Consider the following 17,129-nt stretch of genomic DNA (forward strand, 5'->3'; position numbering starts at 1 on the left):
GCCCCGCCCCCAGCCCCGCCCCCCGACAGAGACGCGGCGGTGACTCCCTCAGTGGGGGATGCTGTGGACTCTGGCGCCTCAAGTTCCTTAAGCGGCGCCCGACGCAGCGCAGCACCTACCCAGCGGGGCGGGGGCCGGGGCCAGGGATGGATGAGCGCGGCCGGGGGGCGGGGAAGGGGTGGGGCGGCCGAGGCAGAGGCGGAGCTGGGAAGGCGAGGCAGGGGCGAAGGGCGGGGGCGGGGCGAGGGGGGGGGCTGTCAGAGGGGCGGGGCGTAATCAGGGGGCGGGGCCACGCGGACGGATGGGGCGGGGAATAGGGCGGGGCTGGGCCTCCGAGCGGCAGCCCGCGGGCGACGGGGCTGCCAGGGGTCTGGGCGGGGCCGTGGGGCGGGGCAGGGCCTGGGAAGGGCCGGACGGGGGCGTGGCCTGGATTGGGACGGATGGGGGCGGGGCATGGGAGGGGGCGGGGCCGGGCCTCGGAGCCGGGGCTCGCGGGCGGCCGGCGGGGGCGTCACTGTGCGGCGGGCCGGTGAGGCCGCGGCATGGGGCGAGTGCAGCTCTTCGAGATCAGCCTGAGCCACGGCCGCGTTGTCTACAGCCCCGGGGAGCCGCTGGCTGGGACCGTGCGCGTGCGCCTGGGGGCGCCGCTGCCGTTCCGAGGTGGGCGCGGGTCCTCGGGGAGGGCCATTGGCCGCACCTGCGCGGGGCCAGGGTTCCCGGAAGCGGCTGCCGTCGCCGGGCCCCGGGTTGGGCCCGCGAAGTCGCTGTCGTCGCCGCCCGGGACTACTGGGGCGCGGGCTCGGCGGCGCCGGGGAGGTCCGGGCGGCGCCGCCCTTCCGCGTCTGCCCTTCCTGCCCTCTCGCCGAGGGTCGGCGTGGTCCCGGCAGGGCCTGAAGCCGGGGCCTGAAGCGGGTCCACGGTGGAGGACGCCCTGAGTGCGGGCACACGGAGGCCTGCGACCCTCCCTGTCCGCGCTCGCACCTGCTGGGCTCCTTCCCGCACCCGGGCTCCCGGCGCAGGCGCTCCCTCTGCAGAGCCGCTCCTGGCCCGGGCGTGCGGTCCCGGCGGGGTGCAGGCACCTGCTGCGGCTCACCGCGCCCCCCGCCCCGCACCAGCAGGCCTCTCCCGCCCCCCGCCGAGGCGGACGCCTGGGCCTCGGGGACTGGGGATCGGGTTGCTGCAGTGGCCGCTGGCAGGGCGCCCTGGAGGTGAGCGCAGGCCAGCGAGGTGAGGCTGCCTCCCGAGGATGGGGGCCTCCGCACAGGCCTCTGCCCGGCCCCTGGTTCTGAGTGCCGCGTCCCTGCCGCGGGCTTCTCTACCTTGGCCTCCTGTGGGAACCACCTGGGCTGCTTGGCCACAGCCCGTGGGCTTCCCGCTGGACCTTGACCGCTGGACCTGCGCGTGGGTGACAGCACCGCTTTTGTGCCTGCTGAGAACCCACAGCCTCTGTTCTGTCCTCTCAGCCGCCTGGGACAGGTGATGGTGCTGTGGCCCTGACCCTGCACCGCCGCGAGCTGTGGGACCTCGAAGAAGCCTGGTGGTAGGTGCTTCTGTCAGGCTCCTGGCCCCATTGGGCCTCCTGGGATGACCCCACAGGCTTCCTTCCTCTCTCCCCACCTTGAGTTTGGGGTCTGGGTGGGGGCAGGTGTGGCTGTGGCAGGGCAGAGATAGCACATGCATCCCTGGAATACAGGTGAGGTGTGAGGTGAGGCGGGCTGAGAGGAGTGCAGGGCCCTGTCGTCCCTCCCCTGGAGCGGCCTGGGGCGAGCAGGCCATTGCTGACCACAGGGAAGGGATGGCCTCGCGGTGCGTGACTGGCCTGGGTGAGCAGGCTCCCCTGGCCTCCGGGTGGACGTGGTGGGTGGGTGAACGCTCACGCCTGTAATCCCAGCACTTTGGGCAGCTGGCCCAAGAGCTGAGGTAGCACTGGCTCACAGAGGCTGGTCCGAGTGAGGGAGAAAAAGGAGGGTCATGAGCTAGGGAGTAGGAGATGGGCCCTGATGGGCCGGAGAGCACATATTTCAGGCTGCTGCAAGTGAGGTGGGAGGGGTGTACCGGGGTTCCCGGGGGGGTTTCCCCCAGCCCTGCCTGGGATGGGAACAGAATGTCATGTTTCCTCATTCAAAGGATGCTTGTCAATCCTGCTAGGAGCCAGTAGGGAGGCCCTCAGCCTGCAGGAGGACAGCAGCCCTGCCTGGGCCCCTGGGCTTGCTCACTTACTCTGCCGATGAGTGTCGGTGACAGCACCCAGCCATGAGGACGCCTGCTGTCTCGAGGGCTGACGCAGAGGGAGGCCTGGGAAGGAGCAGTTTTCTGGAGCCCAGGCTGGCCCAGTCCAGGGCTGGGGGTCAGGCAGGACCACCTCGTGTTCTGTTACTGGGATGGGCGACCAGGATCGACAGTGGTTCTCGGAGCACTCATGGTAGGCCTGATGCAATTCTCTCCACATCCCATGGACCAGCCTCAGTAACGCTCAGCACCCTGTGGCATGGTTGTTACTCTCATGATACAGATTTGGAAACAGGACTGGGGGAGTGGCTTATAGGTCACAGTTTCTGTGGCAGGCATGAGTCCTTTGGGATGAGGATGAGGAGTTGGTGGGTCTTCTTGGGATGAGGATGAGGAGTCGGTGGGTCTTCTTGGTCCAAGTGTAGGTGGTGCAAAGGAGGGGCTCCTGAACAGGTGGGAGCCCCAGCTCAAGAAGAAAGTTCCAGTGGTCCCTCGAGAACACGGCCCAATCATGAGCTTCCTGAGTCAGAGCAGCCTCCAACAGCTAGCTGGTCGTTGGTTGTGCATCTGAACACACTTAGGGAACATTTTTAATTTTTATTTTATTTATTTTTCTGAGACGGAGTCTCGCTCTGTCGCCCAGGCTGGAGTGCGGTGGCGCGATCTCGGCTCACTGCAAGCTCCACCTCCCAGGTTCACACCATTCTCCTGCCTCAGCCTCCGGAGTGGCTGGGACTACAGGCGCCTGCCACCACACCTGGCTAATTTTTTGTATTTTTAATAGAGACGGGGTTTCACCATGTTAGCCAGGATGGTCTCGATCTCTTGACCTTGTGATCTGCCCGTCTCGGCCTCCCAAAGTGATGGGATTACAGGTGTAAGCCACCATGCCCGGCCTAGGAAACATTTTTAAACCTGCATGGGGGAGGAGGGACGGGGCTTGCAGGGCCCCTGCAAAGAGGTGCAACATTCAAGTCCAGAAGGCGGAAGAAGTCACACTCTGACTAGGCGACTGCCACTGAGCCACTGAGTCCTGCAGCCAAGCCCTGCCTGGCAGCTTTCCTGTTGCAAAAGGCTTGGTTCCCTTCAGCCTGTTCTGCCATTACAAGCAGTCTGCAAGCTGGAAAGAAGAGGGAGTGGGGTCATATGCCTCTCTCCAGCAGCAAGGAGACCCCTCACAATGGACCCCATGCATTGCTCTGGCTTCTGTGGGCAGAACTGCATCCTGTGGTCCTGCCTGATTCGATGGTTTGAAAAGGCAGAAACATGGCCGCTGCCATTGGCCTGGCCAGTGAAAACGGGCTCCCTGGGGAAGTCAGCCAGCTTGGCCTGAAGCAGTTGCTGAGAGGTGGAGGAGCAGCTCCAGGTGTTTTGGAAAGGAAGCAGCTTTCCAGCTGGAAAGGAACCAGCTGTGCGGGAGCCCTGTGCCTCCCGTGTTCTTACTGAGGAGAGTGTGGGCAGCTCAGGACAGGTTTCACTTTGGACAGTGGTTGGAGGCTGCTCACGCTGGCAGAGTCATCTGAAAGAGCCTTGGTGTATGCAAAACAGGGCCGTCTGCATGGGCGTTGGGAAGATCACAGAGCCTGGGCCCTTAGGATGACCCAAGGGTCAGTTGGATACTGTTTGTTTTTGTGGAGTCAGGTGTCCCATGACGGTTTTAGCGATGCTTTGCTAGTGTGAGCAGTGGTGTGTGAGGCTCCTGGTTAAATACCATGAGACTCTGAGCAGAATTCTGGGTTTCCTGGTATGCACAGGTAAATTTACAGTAGATCTGTCCTACTCTTTGCCAGTACCTCATACCTGTCTGCAATTTGACTGGTGTAAGGGGTGTTTGTTTTCCACCTCCCTCCAACGTGTGGTGGGACATACATTTATTTATTCATTTACGTTGCCCTTATTGCCCAGGCTGGAGTACAATGGCGCAATCTCAGCTGCTCACCACAACCTCCGCCTCCCTGGTTCAAGCGATTCTTCTGCCTCAGACTTGCGAGTAGCTGGAACTACTGGCATGTGGCACCACCATGCCCAGTTAATCTTGTATTTTTAGTAGAGACGGGGTTTCTCCATGTTGGTCAGGTGGGTCTCGAACTCCTAACCTCAAGTGATCCGCCCACCTCAGCCTCCTAAAGTGCTGGGATTACAGGCGTGAGCCACCACACCCAGCCTCAAGACATTCATTTTATTTGAGATGAGGTCTCACTTTGTCACCCAGACTGGGATGCGGTGGTGCAATCTTGGCTCACTGCAACTTCTGCCTCCAGGGCTCAAGCGATGAGTCCTCCCACTACAGCCTCCTGAGTGACTGGCACCAGTGACACACGCCACCACACCCAGCTAATCTTTTGTAGTTTTGGTAGAGACGGGGTTTCACTGTGTTACCTAGGCTGCTGTCATACTCCTGGCCTCAGGCAGTCCGCTCGCCTTGGCCCCCCAAAGTGTTGGGGTTACAGGTGTGAGCCACTGCGCCCAGCTGTGTTGAGACATTTAATATTTGTCAATCTGATAGATTGAAATGGTAGATAATTTGGGTTTTCCCTAATTTCTTTCTTTTTTTTTTTTTGAGACTTAGTCTAGCTCTGTTGCCCAGGCTGGAGTGCAGTGGCGTGATCTCGGCTCACTGCAAGCTCTGCCTCCCGGGTTCATGCCATTCTCCTGCCTCAGCTTCCCGAGTAGCTGGGACTACAGGCACCGCCACCGTGCCCGGCTAATTTTTTGTATTTTTAGTACAGACCGGGTTTCACCGTGTTAGCCAGGATGGTCTCGATGTCCTGACCTCGTGATCCGCTGGCCTCAGCCTCCCAAAGTGCTGGGATTATAGGCATGAGCCCAGACCTAGCCGTTTTTTGTTTTTGTTTTTTAGACAGAGTCTCGCTCTGCCGCCCAGGCTGGGGTGCAGTGGCACGATCTTGGCTCACTGCAAGCTCTGCCTCCTGGGTTCATGCCATTCTCCTGCCTCAGTCTCCCGAGTAGCTGGGACTACTACATAAAAGTAGCTGTCACCTCAAGTCACACACCATTCCTAAACAGTTAACACAACGATTTTATTATATCTCTCAGTGTTGTGGGTTAGGAATATGGACAGTGGGGGCAGGGTGAATATTCAGTTCTGTGCCACCAGCCAGGATCACTTGAGGGTGCTTGGCTGGCATACCAGTTAGTCTGGGGACCACTGCTCCCTTTACAGCATCCTCTGTGGGTTCCAGCGTTTTTCTTTTTTGTTTTTGAGATGAAGTCTTGCTCTGTCACGCAGGCTAAAGTGCATTTGTGTGATCTCGGCTCACTGGAGCCTCCGCCTCCCGGGTTCAAGTGATTCTCCTGCCTCAGCCTCCTGAGTAGCTGGGATTACAGGCGCCTGCCACCACGCCCGGCTAATTTGTGTTTTTAGTAGAGATGGGGTTTCACCATGTTGGCCAGGCTGGTCTTGAACTCCTGACCTCAAGTGATCCATCCGCCTCAGCCTCCCAAAGTGCTGGGATTACAGGTGTGAGCCACCGTGCGCAGCTGAGTCCCAGCATTTGTGGGATTCAAGGCGGGGATGTGCAGTCTGTCAGGAGTGTTAAAGGCATTGCAGCATTTCCAGTCCCCAGGCCTCCTCTCCTTGCTTCAACCACGCCCGCCTCCTCTGTGCCTGCTGATGCCTGTGTGCTCCTCTTGGGCTGTCTGCTGGCTCACAGGAGAATCACCAGTATTCCAGACGTTCAGCCTGGAAACAGTAAGGGTCTGGCCCTAGGAGGGCCTGGCTAACACAGCATGGATTCAAAATCAGGGCAGAGCTGGGTATGGTGGCTCATGCCTGTAATCCCAGTACTTTGGGAGTTTGAGGCAGGTGGATTACTTGAGCTCAGGAGTTTGAGACCAGCCTGGACAGCATGGCGAAACCGTATTAAAAAAAAAAAAAAAAGCCAGGTGTGGTGGCATGTGCCTGTAGTCCCAACTACTTGAGGGGGCTGAGATGGGTGGATCGCTTGAGCATAGGAGGTTGAGGCTGCAGTGAGCTGAGATCATGCCATTGCACATTAGCCTGGGCGGCGGGAGTGAGACTGTGTCTCAGGAAAAAAAAAAAAAAAAAAAAAGAAAACAAAAAATGGACCGAGGCTGGGGTGGCAAGGCTGGGCTGGAATGGAGGCTGAGGCCTGGCCATGGCAGTGCCCAGGTGCTAGAGGACGTGTAGCAGGAAGCAAGGGCCGCCCTCAGGGATGGGGGACTGGGTCTGGCAGCTGCTGAGGGGAAGGGCAGGATATGTATGGAGAGCCACGTGGGGCTGCGGTTGGGCCAAGGATTTTAAGAGCCCTGCTGCTCTCGGTGGCGGGCAGAAGGCCTGGGCCACAGGTGGGGCCTGCTGGGGAGACCATAGGGGTGGCAGGTATGGCTGGCCCTGGGCGCACCAGACACCGATACTCCTCCTCCCTGGCTGCTCCTTCAGCAGGTCTGAGAGTCTGAGTCACCTTCCCCTCACGTGACCCCCACCAGGACGAGGCAGGGAAGTGGCCATCTTTGGCCCTGACTCAGCCTTGCAGGGAGAAGAGGAGCTGGAGCTGCGGGTGGCCTGCTGATGGCTCCCCCAACCCCTGCCCACCTGGGTCTGGTGCTGTGTGTGCTTTTGCTGCGTCTGTCCTCCCTTGTGACCAGTTTCTGCTGGACCTGGTTGTCCAGCCATGATCTTCTGACCATCGTAGTTTCTGGACACACATCTGTTGGACTGAGGAATTTGTGTTCCTGGCCACAGAACAGTGGCAACATCTGCCTCAAGCAGTTCCTGGTCTGGCACTCCCCCGGGGAGGCCAGAGAGAACCAAGCCATCTCCTGATGCAGAAAGTCAGCCCCGCTGGGCAGTGCTGGCCCAGGAAGTAGGGCCCTACCCAGCGGTGTGCCGACTGTGGAACACTGTCTGCTCAGGCGGGTCTGGCCACATTCCTGCAGCATGATGGTTGGCAGTTAGCTTCCTGGAGCGCGGAGGGGTCCTTCCCTGCCTAACTGACTTGTCTACAGGGCAGCAAGAAGATGCATCCGTCCCTTGGAGTGTCCCAGGCACCCCCCTGACACCCCCAGGCGCCCCCCACCCAAGATCCCCGTAAGCAGCTGGGCTTTCACAGCCAGGTTACCAGTCTGGGGGACGACCCAGCCGCCATCTGGATGAGCGCTGGGGCCTTTCTGCTCTGGGCTGCAGGGCAGACATTGTTTTGTGCTGGTCAGGCCCCTCGCCAGCCCGGCTCCCTTGGAGCCCCCCAAGACAGGAGACGGGCAGGAGGTGTCCCCTGAAGTGGCAGGGGCTGCTTGCTCACTGGCCTTTCCAGGACCCTGCCCAGGTGGGGCTGCTTGGCCCCAGGTCGAATTCCTGGGCTGTCGGCTGGCTGGGGCTCATGCAGCCTTCCCCTTGGCAGCCATCCGGGTGACCTGCACGGGTTCCTGCGGGGTCTCCAACAAGGCTAACGACGCAGCGTGGGTAGCGGAGGAGGACTACTTCAACAGTTCCCTGTCGCTGGCGGACAAGGGTAAGTCTGGGAGCCAGTTCCTGACCTGGTCCCAAGTGGTGACCCCTGGGGGCACCCCTTGGAGTGGGGCCTGCCTGTCCTCCCCCTTTCCTAGACCTGCCTCTTGGATCATGTACTGGCCCATCTTCTCCCAGGGTTGTGGGCCCTGATGAGTTTCTCATAGGGGCTGGGTGGCTGAAGGGGCCACCTTCCACTTGTGCTGGATGTGGGTGGGCTGTGACTCCTGGCACAGCTGTTTCACCCTTGCCCCACTCCCAAACCACTCTCCTATTCCAGCCCTTACCCTCAGTCCTTCACCCAGGCCACAGCCCTGTGCTGCTGGCGACTGAGACAGGGAGACCCCGTGTGAGCTGGTCAGCTGCAGTCCCACTCTTATCTTGGCCCTGTGGCCACCTCAGGCCTCCGGAGGCCTGTCCCCACCGCCCCCCACCTCCCTCCTGTCTCTGCAGGGAGTCTGCCCGCTGGTGAGCACAGCTTCCCCTTCCAGTTCCTGCTTCCTGGTAAGAGCCCAGCCTGGACAGGCCTGGTGATGACCAACTGGTCCTGGGAGGTGGGCTCTGCAGGGTGAAGGCAGCCAGGTGCCAGTGCCTGTTCTCTCCCCAGCCACAGCACCCACGTCCTTTGAGGGTCCTTTTGGGAAGATCGTGCACCAGGTGAGGGCCGCCATCCACACGCCACGGTTTTCCAAGGATCACAAGTGCAGCCTCGTGTTCTATATCTTGAGCCCCCTGAATCTGAACAGCATCCCAGACATTGAGGTGAGGATGGCACAGTGACCTCCTTGGTGGGTCCCCACCCTCGTGGGGGCTGGGGAAGATCCGGGCAGGCACTGCTTCATCCCAGTGTCCTGTCCCCAGCTGAGGTGAGGGGGGCCAGGGTCTGGAGGCAGTGGCCTCTTTGCCCTGAGCTGACTGCTGGTCTCCAGGGGCAGGGCGTGGCAGGGCTGAGGGGCTTGTCCTGATGCCACAGGGATCCAGCCTGCCCACACCTGCTAAGCCTCTCCCTGGCCCTCCCCCAAAGCAACCCAATGTGGCCTCTGCCACCAAGAAGTTCTCCTACAAGCTGGTGAAGACAGGCAGCGTGGTCCTCACAGCAAGCACTGATCTCCGCGGCTACGTGGTGGGGCAGGCGCTGCAGCTGCACGCCGACATTGAGAACCAGTCAGGCAAGGACACCAGCCCTGTGGTGGCCAGTCTGCTGCAGGTCAGAGCCCCCGGCAGTTGCCCCGACTGGCCTCCCGGGGTGGGCTGGCAGCCTGCGCAGGCTCACAGGCTGGTCCTTCCCCAGAAAGTGTCCTATAAGGCCAAGCGCTGGATCCACGACGTACGGACCATTGCGGAGGTGGAGGGTGCAGGCGTCAAGGCCTGGCGGCGGGCACAGTGGCATGAGCAGATCCTGGTGCCTGCTTTGCCCCAGTCGGCCCTGCCAGGCTGCAGCCTCATCCACATCGACTACTACTTACAGGTTTGGTGCTAGTGGGGGCTGGGTGGCCTGAGGCCTAGTGGCCTTGGCCCTGGCCCCTCACGCCCCACCTCAATCCTGTCCAGGTCTCTCTGAAGGCACCGGAAGCTACTGTGACCCTCCCGGTCTTCATTGGCAATATTGCTGTGAACCATGCCCCACTGAGCCCCCGGCCAGGTCCAGGGCTGCCTCCCTGGGCCCCACCCCTGGTGGTGCCTTCTGCACCACCCCAGGAGGAGGCCGAGGCTGCGGCTGGCGGCCCCCACTTCTTGGACCCGGTCTCCCTCTCCACCAAGAGCCATTCGCAGCAGCAGCCCCTGCTGGCCACCTTGGGTTCTGTGCCTGGTGCCCCCGAGCCCTGTCCTCAGGATGGCAGCCCTGCCTCATACCCGCTGCGGCCTCCCTTGTGCATTTCAACAGGTGCCACTGTCCCCTATTTTGCAGAGGGCTCTGGGGGGCCAGTGCCTACCACCAGCACCTTGATTCTTCCTCCAGAGTACAGCTCTTGGGGCTACCCCTATGGTGAGTCAAGGGCCAGGGCTTGGCAGGGAGGGGACGCCAGGAGCCCCATGCAGACCCTGCTTTCTCCCCACAGAGGCCCCACCGTCCTATGAGCAGAGCTGCGGCGGCGTGGACCCCAGCCTGACCCCTGAGAGCTGACCCTGTGCTGCCTTCTCCAGGCAGGCCTGGCCTCTGCCCTGGGACTGGGGCGCCCAGGGCCTCGTGCCTTCTCTCTCGGCCTGGCCTGACCCACTCAGGACCTGCCCAGCCTCTGCCAGCTCCTCTGGCATCTACCCTCTTCTCCCTGGGGCTGGGGTGGGGGTGGCAGGGAGCTGGGACCTGGAGAGACTCCTGTAAATAAAACGCTGTATTTGTAGAGCTGGGCCTCACCGGCCTCGCCTTGGGCGCCCTCCAGCCTCCAGCAGGGCCTGACCCTGACCCCATCCTGGGCTCTCCTCCTGCCAGGACATAGCCCGCTCCTCAGGTACCCCTGCTACTCTGGGGTTGCGCTCAGGCTGGTTCCCTTTAACAGAGGACGGGGGCTGGCGCTGGGCCTTCCAGAGCCACCTAAGGAAACGTCCCTGGAGCCTGGCTCACGAACTGGGGCTCACGCAACCTTGGCATCTGGTTAAATTTGTGCCTCGGCTCCTGCTGTGTTAGGCACCCAGATTCCCAGGCGGCGTGGTGTGGACTTCCCCTGCTGAGAAACCTGCGGGCACGTGGAGGGCTTGCCTCGGCCCCTACTGGCATCATTGCCAGGCCTGGCTCTGAGGGACGCTGCTTCTCTCCTGCCCACATCTCCAAGACCTGAGAGGCAGGGTTCTGTGGAGCAGCGTTCCCAAAGGGGCCCCCAGGGAGGCCCTATAATGCTGGCCAGCCTGCCTGGAGCGCACTTCCAGAAACAACGGAGGCGGTAGTGAAGGACGACTCTGGGTTCAAATTCCAGTTCTATAGGACGAAGGGGTGGCTGTGGCCAGGTTTGTCGGTTACCGTATCTATGAAATGCACAGGGCCAGGCCGGCACGGTGACTCCCGCCTATAATCCCAGCACGTTGGGAGGCCAAGGCAGGCGGATTGCTTGAGGTCAGGAGTTCTAAATCAGCTTGGGCAACATAGTGAAACTCCGTCTGTACCCAAAAAAAAAAAAAAAAAAAAGCTGGGCATTGTGGCACATGCCTGTAATCCCAGCTACTCAGGAGGCTGAGGCAGGAGAATCGCTTGAACCCGGGAGGCAGAGGTTACAGTGATCTGAGATTGCACCACTGTACTCCAGCCTGGACAACAGAGCGAGACTCTGCCTCAAAAAATAAAAAAACAAAACTCCACAAAAAACTCCTGGGACTGTAGGGGACAGCCCCCCACCCTCATAGCATGACAGGTTATTTCTCGAACAGTCCAGAGGGGCAGATCCTGGCCTCCTGGCAGAGCTGTCGTTCCTACGTAGTGGCTCCCATCCCTGGCTCCCAGATGGCTGTTAACAGCTTTCACCACTGCCCGGCCTAATGGTGGGACTTTTGAGGGACAGACTGGGAAGTAGATTGTCACTTTTTGTCTCTGACCTGTCCCCTTCCCATTGGAAATGTGGTCTTTAGCCATGCAGTCCTGTACTTGGCTAAAATTTTACTAATTGTGGGACGGTCAGCATGAATATTGGAGAACAGCAGAAAGTACCACAGGTGGGTACCTGCTGGAAGCAGTGTAGTCTGTGGTTGAAAGGAAGGCCTCCTGGGCTTGAATCCCATCACTGCCTCTCACCACTCCCTTGCTTCAGTTTAGTCACTTATAAAATGTGGGTAAGAGCAGTGCCTGCCTCTCAGGACCGACTTGAAGTTTGCAGGGTTAGCATGTCATGTGCTGAGAGCAGCACCTTGACAAGTGCTGAGGGGCACACAAGGGGAGCAGCTGATTGCAAAATGGAGTGAAAAAGCTGCCTGAAGCTGCTTCCCACACCTTCACTTAGGGTGGATGTTTGCTTGGTAAAGGATTTTTCTTCACATTTTAACTCCCTTTATTCAGTCAATATTTTTTTTTTTTTTTTTTTTAAGATATTAGAGTCTCGCTCTGTGGCCCAGGCTGGAGTGCAGTGGCGCAATCTCAGCTCACTGCAAGCTCCACCTCCTGGGTTCACACCATTCTCCTGCCTCAGCCTCCTGAGTAGCTGGGACTACAGGCGCCCGCCACCATGTCCGGCTAATTTTTTTTGTATTTTTAGTAGAGACGGGGTTTCACCGTGTTAGCCAGGACGGTCTCGATCTCCTGACCTCGTGATCCGCCCGCCTCGGCCTCCCAAAGTGCTGGGATTACAGGCTTGAGCCACCGCGCCCGGCCCAGTCAACAAAATACTTTTATCTCCTGTACACCAGGAATTGTTCTAGGCACCATGGACTTACATTCTAGGGGGAGACAATATTCCAAATCAGGATGTGGAGAGTCAGATGTCACCCACTGTGATGGAGCAAAGTGAAGTGAGGAAGACTGGCATGGGCGGCAGTCTCACTTCAGCTAGGGAGGAGAGGGAAGGCTTCCCTGCAGAGCTGATAGTTGAACTCCAGGATGGTAAAGAAGCAAGCCACAAAGACACTTGAAATAAAGGTTTCAGGGAAGGGACAGACAGCAGTAGGGGCAGCAGAGAGGTGGGTGTGGGGCAGGGCGGGGAAGGGTGGGGCAGGAGGGTGCTAGTGTCTCCTACGAGGGCTCAGGGTGCTCGGCCTGTCATAAATGGACTTAAGCTGGCCGGGCGCGGTGGCTCACGCCTGTAATCCCAGCACTTTGGGAGGCCGAGGTGGGCGGATCACGAGGTCAGGATATCGAGACCATCCTGACTAACACGGTGAAACCCCGTCTCTACTAAAAATACAAAAACTAGTCGGGCGTGGTGGCGGCGCCTGTAGTCCCAGCCACACGGGAGGCTGAGGCAGGAGAATGGTGTGAACCCGGGAGGCGGAGCTTGCAGTGAGTGGAGATTGCGCCACTGCACTCCAGCCTGGGCGACAGAGCGAGACTCCGTCTCAAAAAAAAAAAAAAAAAAAAAAAGGACTTAAGCTTTGACAGAGCAGTTGAGCTGTCCTAAAGAAACCTGGGAAGGTTCTCTTGGCACTTGGGATTGTCCGTTTCCTTTTCTGTCTCTGAGTGCACTATCTATGCTGGACTTGGGATAATTCTCCGGGGTCCGACTCACCAGGAGACTCGGGTGTCACCCAGATTGACATTCAAGACTCAGTTCTTGTCAGTACAGTACCCGTCCCCTCGGTTCACGCGACCATCCAGAAACCTCAAATTCAGTCCATGCTTCTTGTTTTGGGTCTGGGGGCTGGGATAAGGCGGGCTGACCACAGCGGAGCTTAAGATAGTTTCTGTAGTGCTGGGGGCGCTGTCCAGGGAAGGCTACTTGGTCTGCAGAAAAGGCCTTGGCTTGTGCATACCTGGGCAGCAGGCATATGGGTGGCAGGGAGAGCGGGGTAACCAGAGGGCACACACCCCCAACCGGAGCACCCCCCAAGCTGGCATCTCCACAACTGCGGAACCTCCCCCATCAGGGCAACCCTCCCGGTTGGGACACCGCCCCCAGCCAGACACATCCTCCTAGCACAGCACCCATGCTTAGCCGGAGCCGCTCCCCCGCCAGGCACCTCCCCACCGGGCATCCCTCCCCAGTGGGACACCCCCCGTCAGTCCAGGCATCCCCGCCGTTCGGGCCACCCCCTCCAGCCGGAGCACCCCTCGGCAGGAGCATTCCTCCCAACCGGGGGACCCCCGCCGCAACGGGAACCTGCCTGAACCAGAGCACCCTCCCGCGCCGGGGACACCCCACAGGTGGCTTCCCCGCCAGGCCGCGGCCCAGGGAGTCAGCCTTCCGCGCAAGCCGGCGAACTCAAAGTGCGTCCGGGGTTAGAGGTCAGAGGTCGGAGCCGCAGGTCTTTCTCCTCCTTCGGCCAGCCCACCAGAACGTCAATTTAGAAGGAGATATGTGTTGAAAATGGGAAGGCTACTCCCCATCTACTACCACGACTCCGGCGGGCGGGATCTCCGGCTCTAGGTCTCCTATCCCGCGGGCGCGCATTCCGCTTCCGGCCGCCGCAGGCCCGGCGCCTGGGGCGCCGCACGCCTGGTCCCAGTGCGCAGGCGCCGCACCGGTCGGGCTCCAACGCGCAGGCGTGGGCGCAGGCGCAGGCGCAGACGCAGGCGGTCGGCCCCGCCCCGACTCTGGGCCGCGAGGCGCGGGCGGGGCGATGGCGCGCGGGAGGGGCGGGGCCACGCTGCGGGCCCGGGCCATGGCCGCCGCCGATGCCGAGGTGAGCAGCAGGGCCGGCGGGGGGCGGCGCGGGGGCGGCGGGCAGCGGCGGAGGCGGCGCGGGGGCGAAGAACCGGGCCCGGCGGCGGCAGGCGGCCGGCGGGCGGGCGGGGCCCTGCGCCCCCCCGCCGCTGCCGCCTGCCGCCGCCGCCTCAGGCCGAGGCCGGGCCGAGGCCGCCGGGCGTCCGGCCCGCGCTCCCGCCGGGCGCGCTTTGTGCGCGGCGCGGGCCGGGCGGTGGCTGGTGGTGCGGGCGGGGGCGCAGGTGAGGGAGGCGGCCGCGTACCTGCGCCCGCGCCCCCCGCGGACCCGGTGCCGCCGCCGCCGCCGCCGCCCGCGAGCCGGATCTGCGGGGAGGGCCTCGGCCAGGGTGCCGGGGAGGTGCGGAGGACAAAAGGAAAAGTAGCGGGGCCGGCCAACTTTGGAGCGCCGGCCGAGGCGAGGCTGTCCCTCCTCTCGGAGCTCTTCCTTCGCTCCGTTGACCTTTCACTTTGTTCTGAGTAGGATGGCACCATCTTTAACGAAAAGTTGGCCAGTCCCGGCGTGTTTCTCCCCAGACAATGCTGCTCCAGCCCTGCTGGCTGTCAGAAGCAGGAAAGCACGCTCGGTGGGAAGCTTGCGGACTCAAGTTTATTTCCAAACCAGCAGCTTTAAAGGGCTCTCTATATAAAAAGTTCACATTCTTTTGTTAATGGTCTTGGCCTTCCCCGTGCTCAATTTCAAGGATAGTTTGTTTTTTGCTTAGGAAAGGAAGCAGCATAGAGATTAAAGTCTTGAGAGTGGTCCACTGGCGTCCCTCTGAAGGAAAGGCAAGCAGGAGGTGGTGTGTCCGTGGAGCTGCAGAAATAGTGTGTTCTTAGGGCTGAAATAAGGGACCGGTTTGGAGAAAAGTGCTAGCTTGGAAGTATTTCTTTGAAATTAACTATGTAATAACAGTTGAGACTTCTCAGGCTTAGAAAGTTAAGGTATAGTAAGAAGCCGTACAGTATCCTGGTGCGTAGACTTAACACTGTATTTTAACTCAGGTAATGTATGGCTTTTTTGTTTATTTTTTTCCTGCATTTTTAGGGGGGTGTTGAAATAAGTAAACTGGGAAGGTGCAGGGGAATTCTTAAATTCAATGCAAGGAGTTTTTGCTGAGTACCTGCAGCTTTCAAGGTATGAATATTAGTCACTGAGAACAAAAAGGGAAATTAGAAAACTTCAAGTCACTTCCAGGCTTGTAGGAGAGAAGATGTGTAGTGATGAATTATATCATTTATAAAGCACCCACTGGAACCCACACACTGTGCAAGACCTTTAGATCAGGCGCCTCACTCAGTTTTCTTCACCCTGTGCAGCAGGTGCTGTTATTTGCTTTTTTTAAAAAATTTATTATTATTTTTTGAGACAGGATCTCCATTTGTCGCCCAGGCTGGAATGCAGAGGCATGATCGCGGCTCACTGCAGCCTGGACCACCTAAGGCTCAAGGGAGTCTCCCACCTCAGCCCCACAAGTACTTGGGACTATCTGCGGGTGCTGCCACACCTGGCCAATTTTTTTGTAGAGACTGGGGTTTCACCATGTTGTCCAGGCTGGTCTTGAACTTTTGGACTCAAGCGATCTGCCCGCCTCGGGCCTCCCAAAGTGCTAGGATTACAGACATGAGCCATTGTGCCCGGCCTGTTGTTTCCTTTTTAGCTGAGGAAGAAGGGTTAGATAACTTGGCCAGTCGGTTGTAGGACTAGCACTAGTACAGTGTTGGGCACGTAGTAGGTGTTTAATAAATGACTGACGAGCAAGTGGCTCCAGAAGTCTCTGGTTCCATAGGCAGCCTTGAATAGAGGGCTTTACACACCTAATGATAATGACAGTTTGTGTTTACTGAACCCTGACTTGTGTCCAACCCTGCTATAGTGCCTTGCATGGATTCAATAATTTGAGCTTAGCAGCAACCTTAAGAGGAAGGTACTGTTATCTCCCCATTTATAAATGAGAAGCCAGGCACAGTGAGGCCCAAGATTGAAGAGCTCGTGGCCAAGAAGATGAAGATGCAGGTGGTTTGGTTATAGAGCTGGTGCTTGCTAAACGTGTTATATCTGTGATGGTCATTTTAGGTTAATAAAAGCTCTGTTTTTAGATTCATTATTCTGAGGGTTTATCATCAAGTTGTATGAGAAGGTGAGGGAGCCACTGTGTGTAGCGCAGTAACTCCGGCCTTCTGGACAGTAGGTGGGCATGGGATCACTGTTGTCACTAAACCTGGGAAATGATTCCTGGGTCAGGGCTCATTAATTGCGAAATGATTAAGGTAATAAAGCTGACACTGGAAACTTATCTAACTTCAGTTTTGTTATTTTCCTTGATCTACAAAGATAGTCAATACATTTTCACACCAAAAAGAACTGGCCAGGCTTGGTGGCTCATACCTATAATCCCAGGACTTTAGGAGGCCGAGGCGGGCGGATCACTTGACGTCAGGAGTTCGAGACCAGCCTGGCCAACATGGTTGAAACCCTGTCTCTACTGAAAATAAAAAAATTATCTGGGCCTAGTGGTACGTGCCTATAATTGCAGCCTGGGCAACAGAGCGAGAGACTGTCTCAGGATAAAAAAACAAACTACTGAGGTAGTTGAATATATTTTCCATTCCCCATTTGTGGATTAGTTAGGATGTGAGGCATGTTAGGGTTTAAATACATCCAGGGTCACTGAGGATCAGACCCCAGGGTTCCTTTGACTCAAGGCTTTTGTCTCAGCAAAACGTTGTCTTCCAGCAGGAAGGCAAGTGCTATGATTTTCCAGCAGGGTGGCTACTATGTATCTCTTCCTTATTTTTTCTTTTTTAAAATAATATAGGCACGTGCACATAATTTAAAAAATCAGTGCTAAAACACTTAAAAGAAAAGCTGCTCTCATCTCCTGTCTTTCTTTTTTTGAGACAGTCCTGATCTATCACTCAGGCTGGAGTACAGTGGCGCGATCTCGGCTCACTGCAACCTGCGCCTCCTGGGGTCAAGCAGTTCTCGTGCCTCAGCCTCCCTAGTAGCTGGGATGACAGGCGCCTGCCACCACGCCTGGCTAATTTTTGTATTTTTAATAGAGACGGGGTTTCATCATGTTGGCCAGGCTTGTCTCGAACTCCTGACCTCAAGTGATCTACCTGCCTTGGCCTCC

General features: G+C 58.7%; 2 protein-coding genes and 1 long non-coding RNA gene across 11 annotated transcripts in view; 2 read left to right on the plus strand and 1 right to left on the minus strand.

The window, feature by feature from the left end:
• Positions 1 to 464: 464 nt before the first annotated feature.
• ARRDC1 (arrestin domain containing 1) lies at positions 465 to 10,061 on the plus strand. 2 transcript variants are annotated; one of them, XM_008005434.3, is made up of 8 exons: positions 465 to 660; positions 7,611 to 7,721; positions 8,171 to 8,221; positions 8,325 to 8,479; positions 8,742 to 8,924; positions 9,009 to 9,185; positions 9,269 to 9,704; positions 9,778 to 10,061. In XM_008005434.3, exons 1-8 carry the CDS (start codon positions 543 to 545, stop codon positions 9,840 to 9,842), a joined length of 1,296 nt encoding a protein of 431 aa, XP_008003625.2. In that variant the 5' UTR covers positions 465 to 542; the 3' UTR covers positions 9,843 to 10,061. The 2 variants fall into 2 exon arrangements, with proteins under 2 accessions (XP_008003625.2, XP_008003624.1); XM_008005433.3 differs by having other exon boundaries at positions 477 to 660; positions 9,269 to 9,903.
• A 165-nt stretch (positions 10,062 to 10,226) lies between these two features.
• On the minus strand, positions 10,227 to 13,743 carry LOC103239919 (uncharacterized protein ARRDC1-AS1). Its single transcript, XR_005236634.2, has 2 exons — positions 13,687 to 13,743; positions 10,227 to 10,810 (listed from the first exon to the last, which is right to left on the minus strand). It is a non-coding gene; the product is annotated as an uncharacterized protein ARRDC1-AS1 (long non-coding RNA).
• A 149-nt stretch (positions 13,744 to 13,892) lies between these two features.
• The window catches only part of EHMT1 (euchromatic histone lysine methyltransferase 1), a 224,485-nt gene continuing 221,248 nt past the window's right edge, over positions 13,893 to 17,129 (plus strand). For 6 of the 8 annotated variants that reach the window (XM_073022135.1, XM_073022141.1, XM_073022138.1 and 3 more), the window contains exon 1: positions 13,893 to 13,975. In XM_073022135.1, coding sequence (XP_072878236.1) covers positions 13,913 to 13,975 — 63 coding nt within the window. In that variant the 5' untranslated portion in view covers positions 13,893 to 13,912. The remainder of the gene's footprint in view (positions 13,976 to 17,129) is intronic. The other 2 variants (XM_073022140.1, XM_073022142.1) reach the window with 1 other exon arrangement.

This window comes from Chlorocebus sabaeus, chromosome 12 (assembly GCF_047675955.1).
Source record: "Chlorocebus sabaeus isolate Y175 chromosome 12, mChlSab1.0.hap1, whole genome shotgun sequence".
NCBI classification, from domain to species: Eukaryota; Metazoa; Chordata; class Mammalia; order Primates; family Cercopithecidae; genus Chlorocebus; species Chlorocebus sabaeus.

What these genes read in the sequence shown, in the direction of transcription:
- ARRDC1 (XM_008005433.3), top strand. Translation starts at nt 543, where the DNA reads ATGGGGCGAGTGCAGCTCTTCGAGATCAGCCTGAGCCACGGCCGCGTT. An exon ending in CCTGTCGCTGGCGGACAAGG is followed by an intron (nt 7,722 to 8,170) that starts GTAAGTCTGGGA and finishes CTGTCTCTGCAG; the next exon opens with GGAGTCTGCCCGCTGGTGAG. An exon ending in ACATCGACTACTACTTACAG is followed by an intron (nt 9,186 to 9,268) that starts GTTTGGTGCTAG and finishes AATCCTGTCCAG; the next exon opens with GTCTCTCTGAAGGCACCGGA.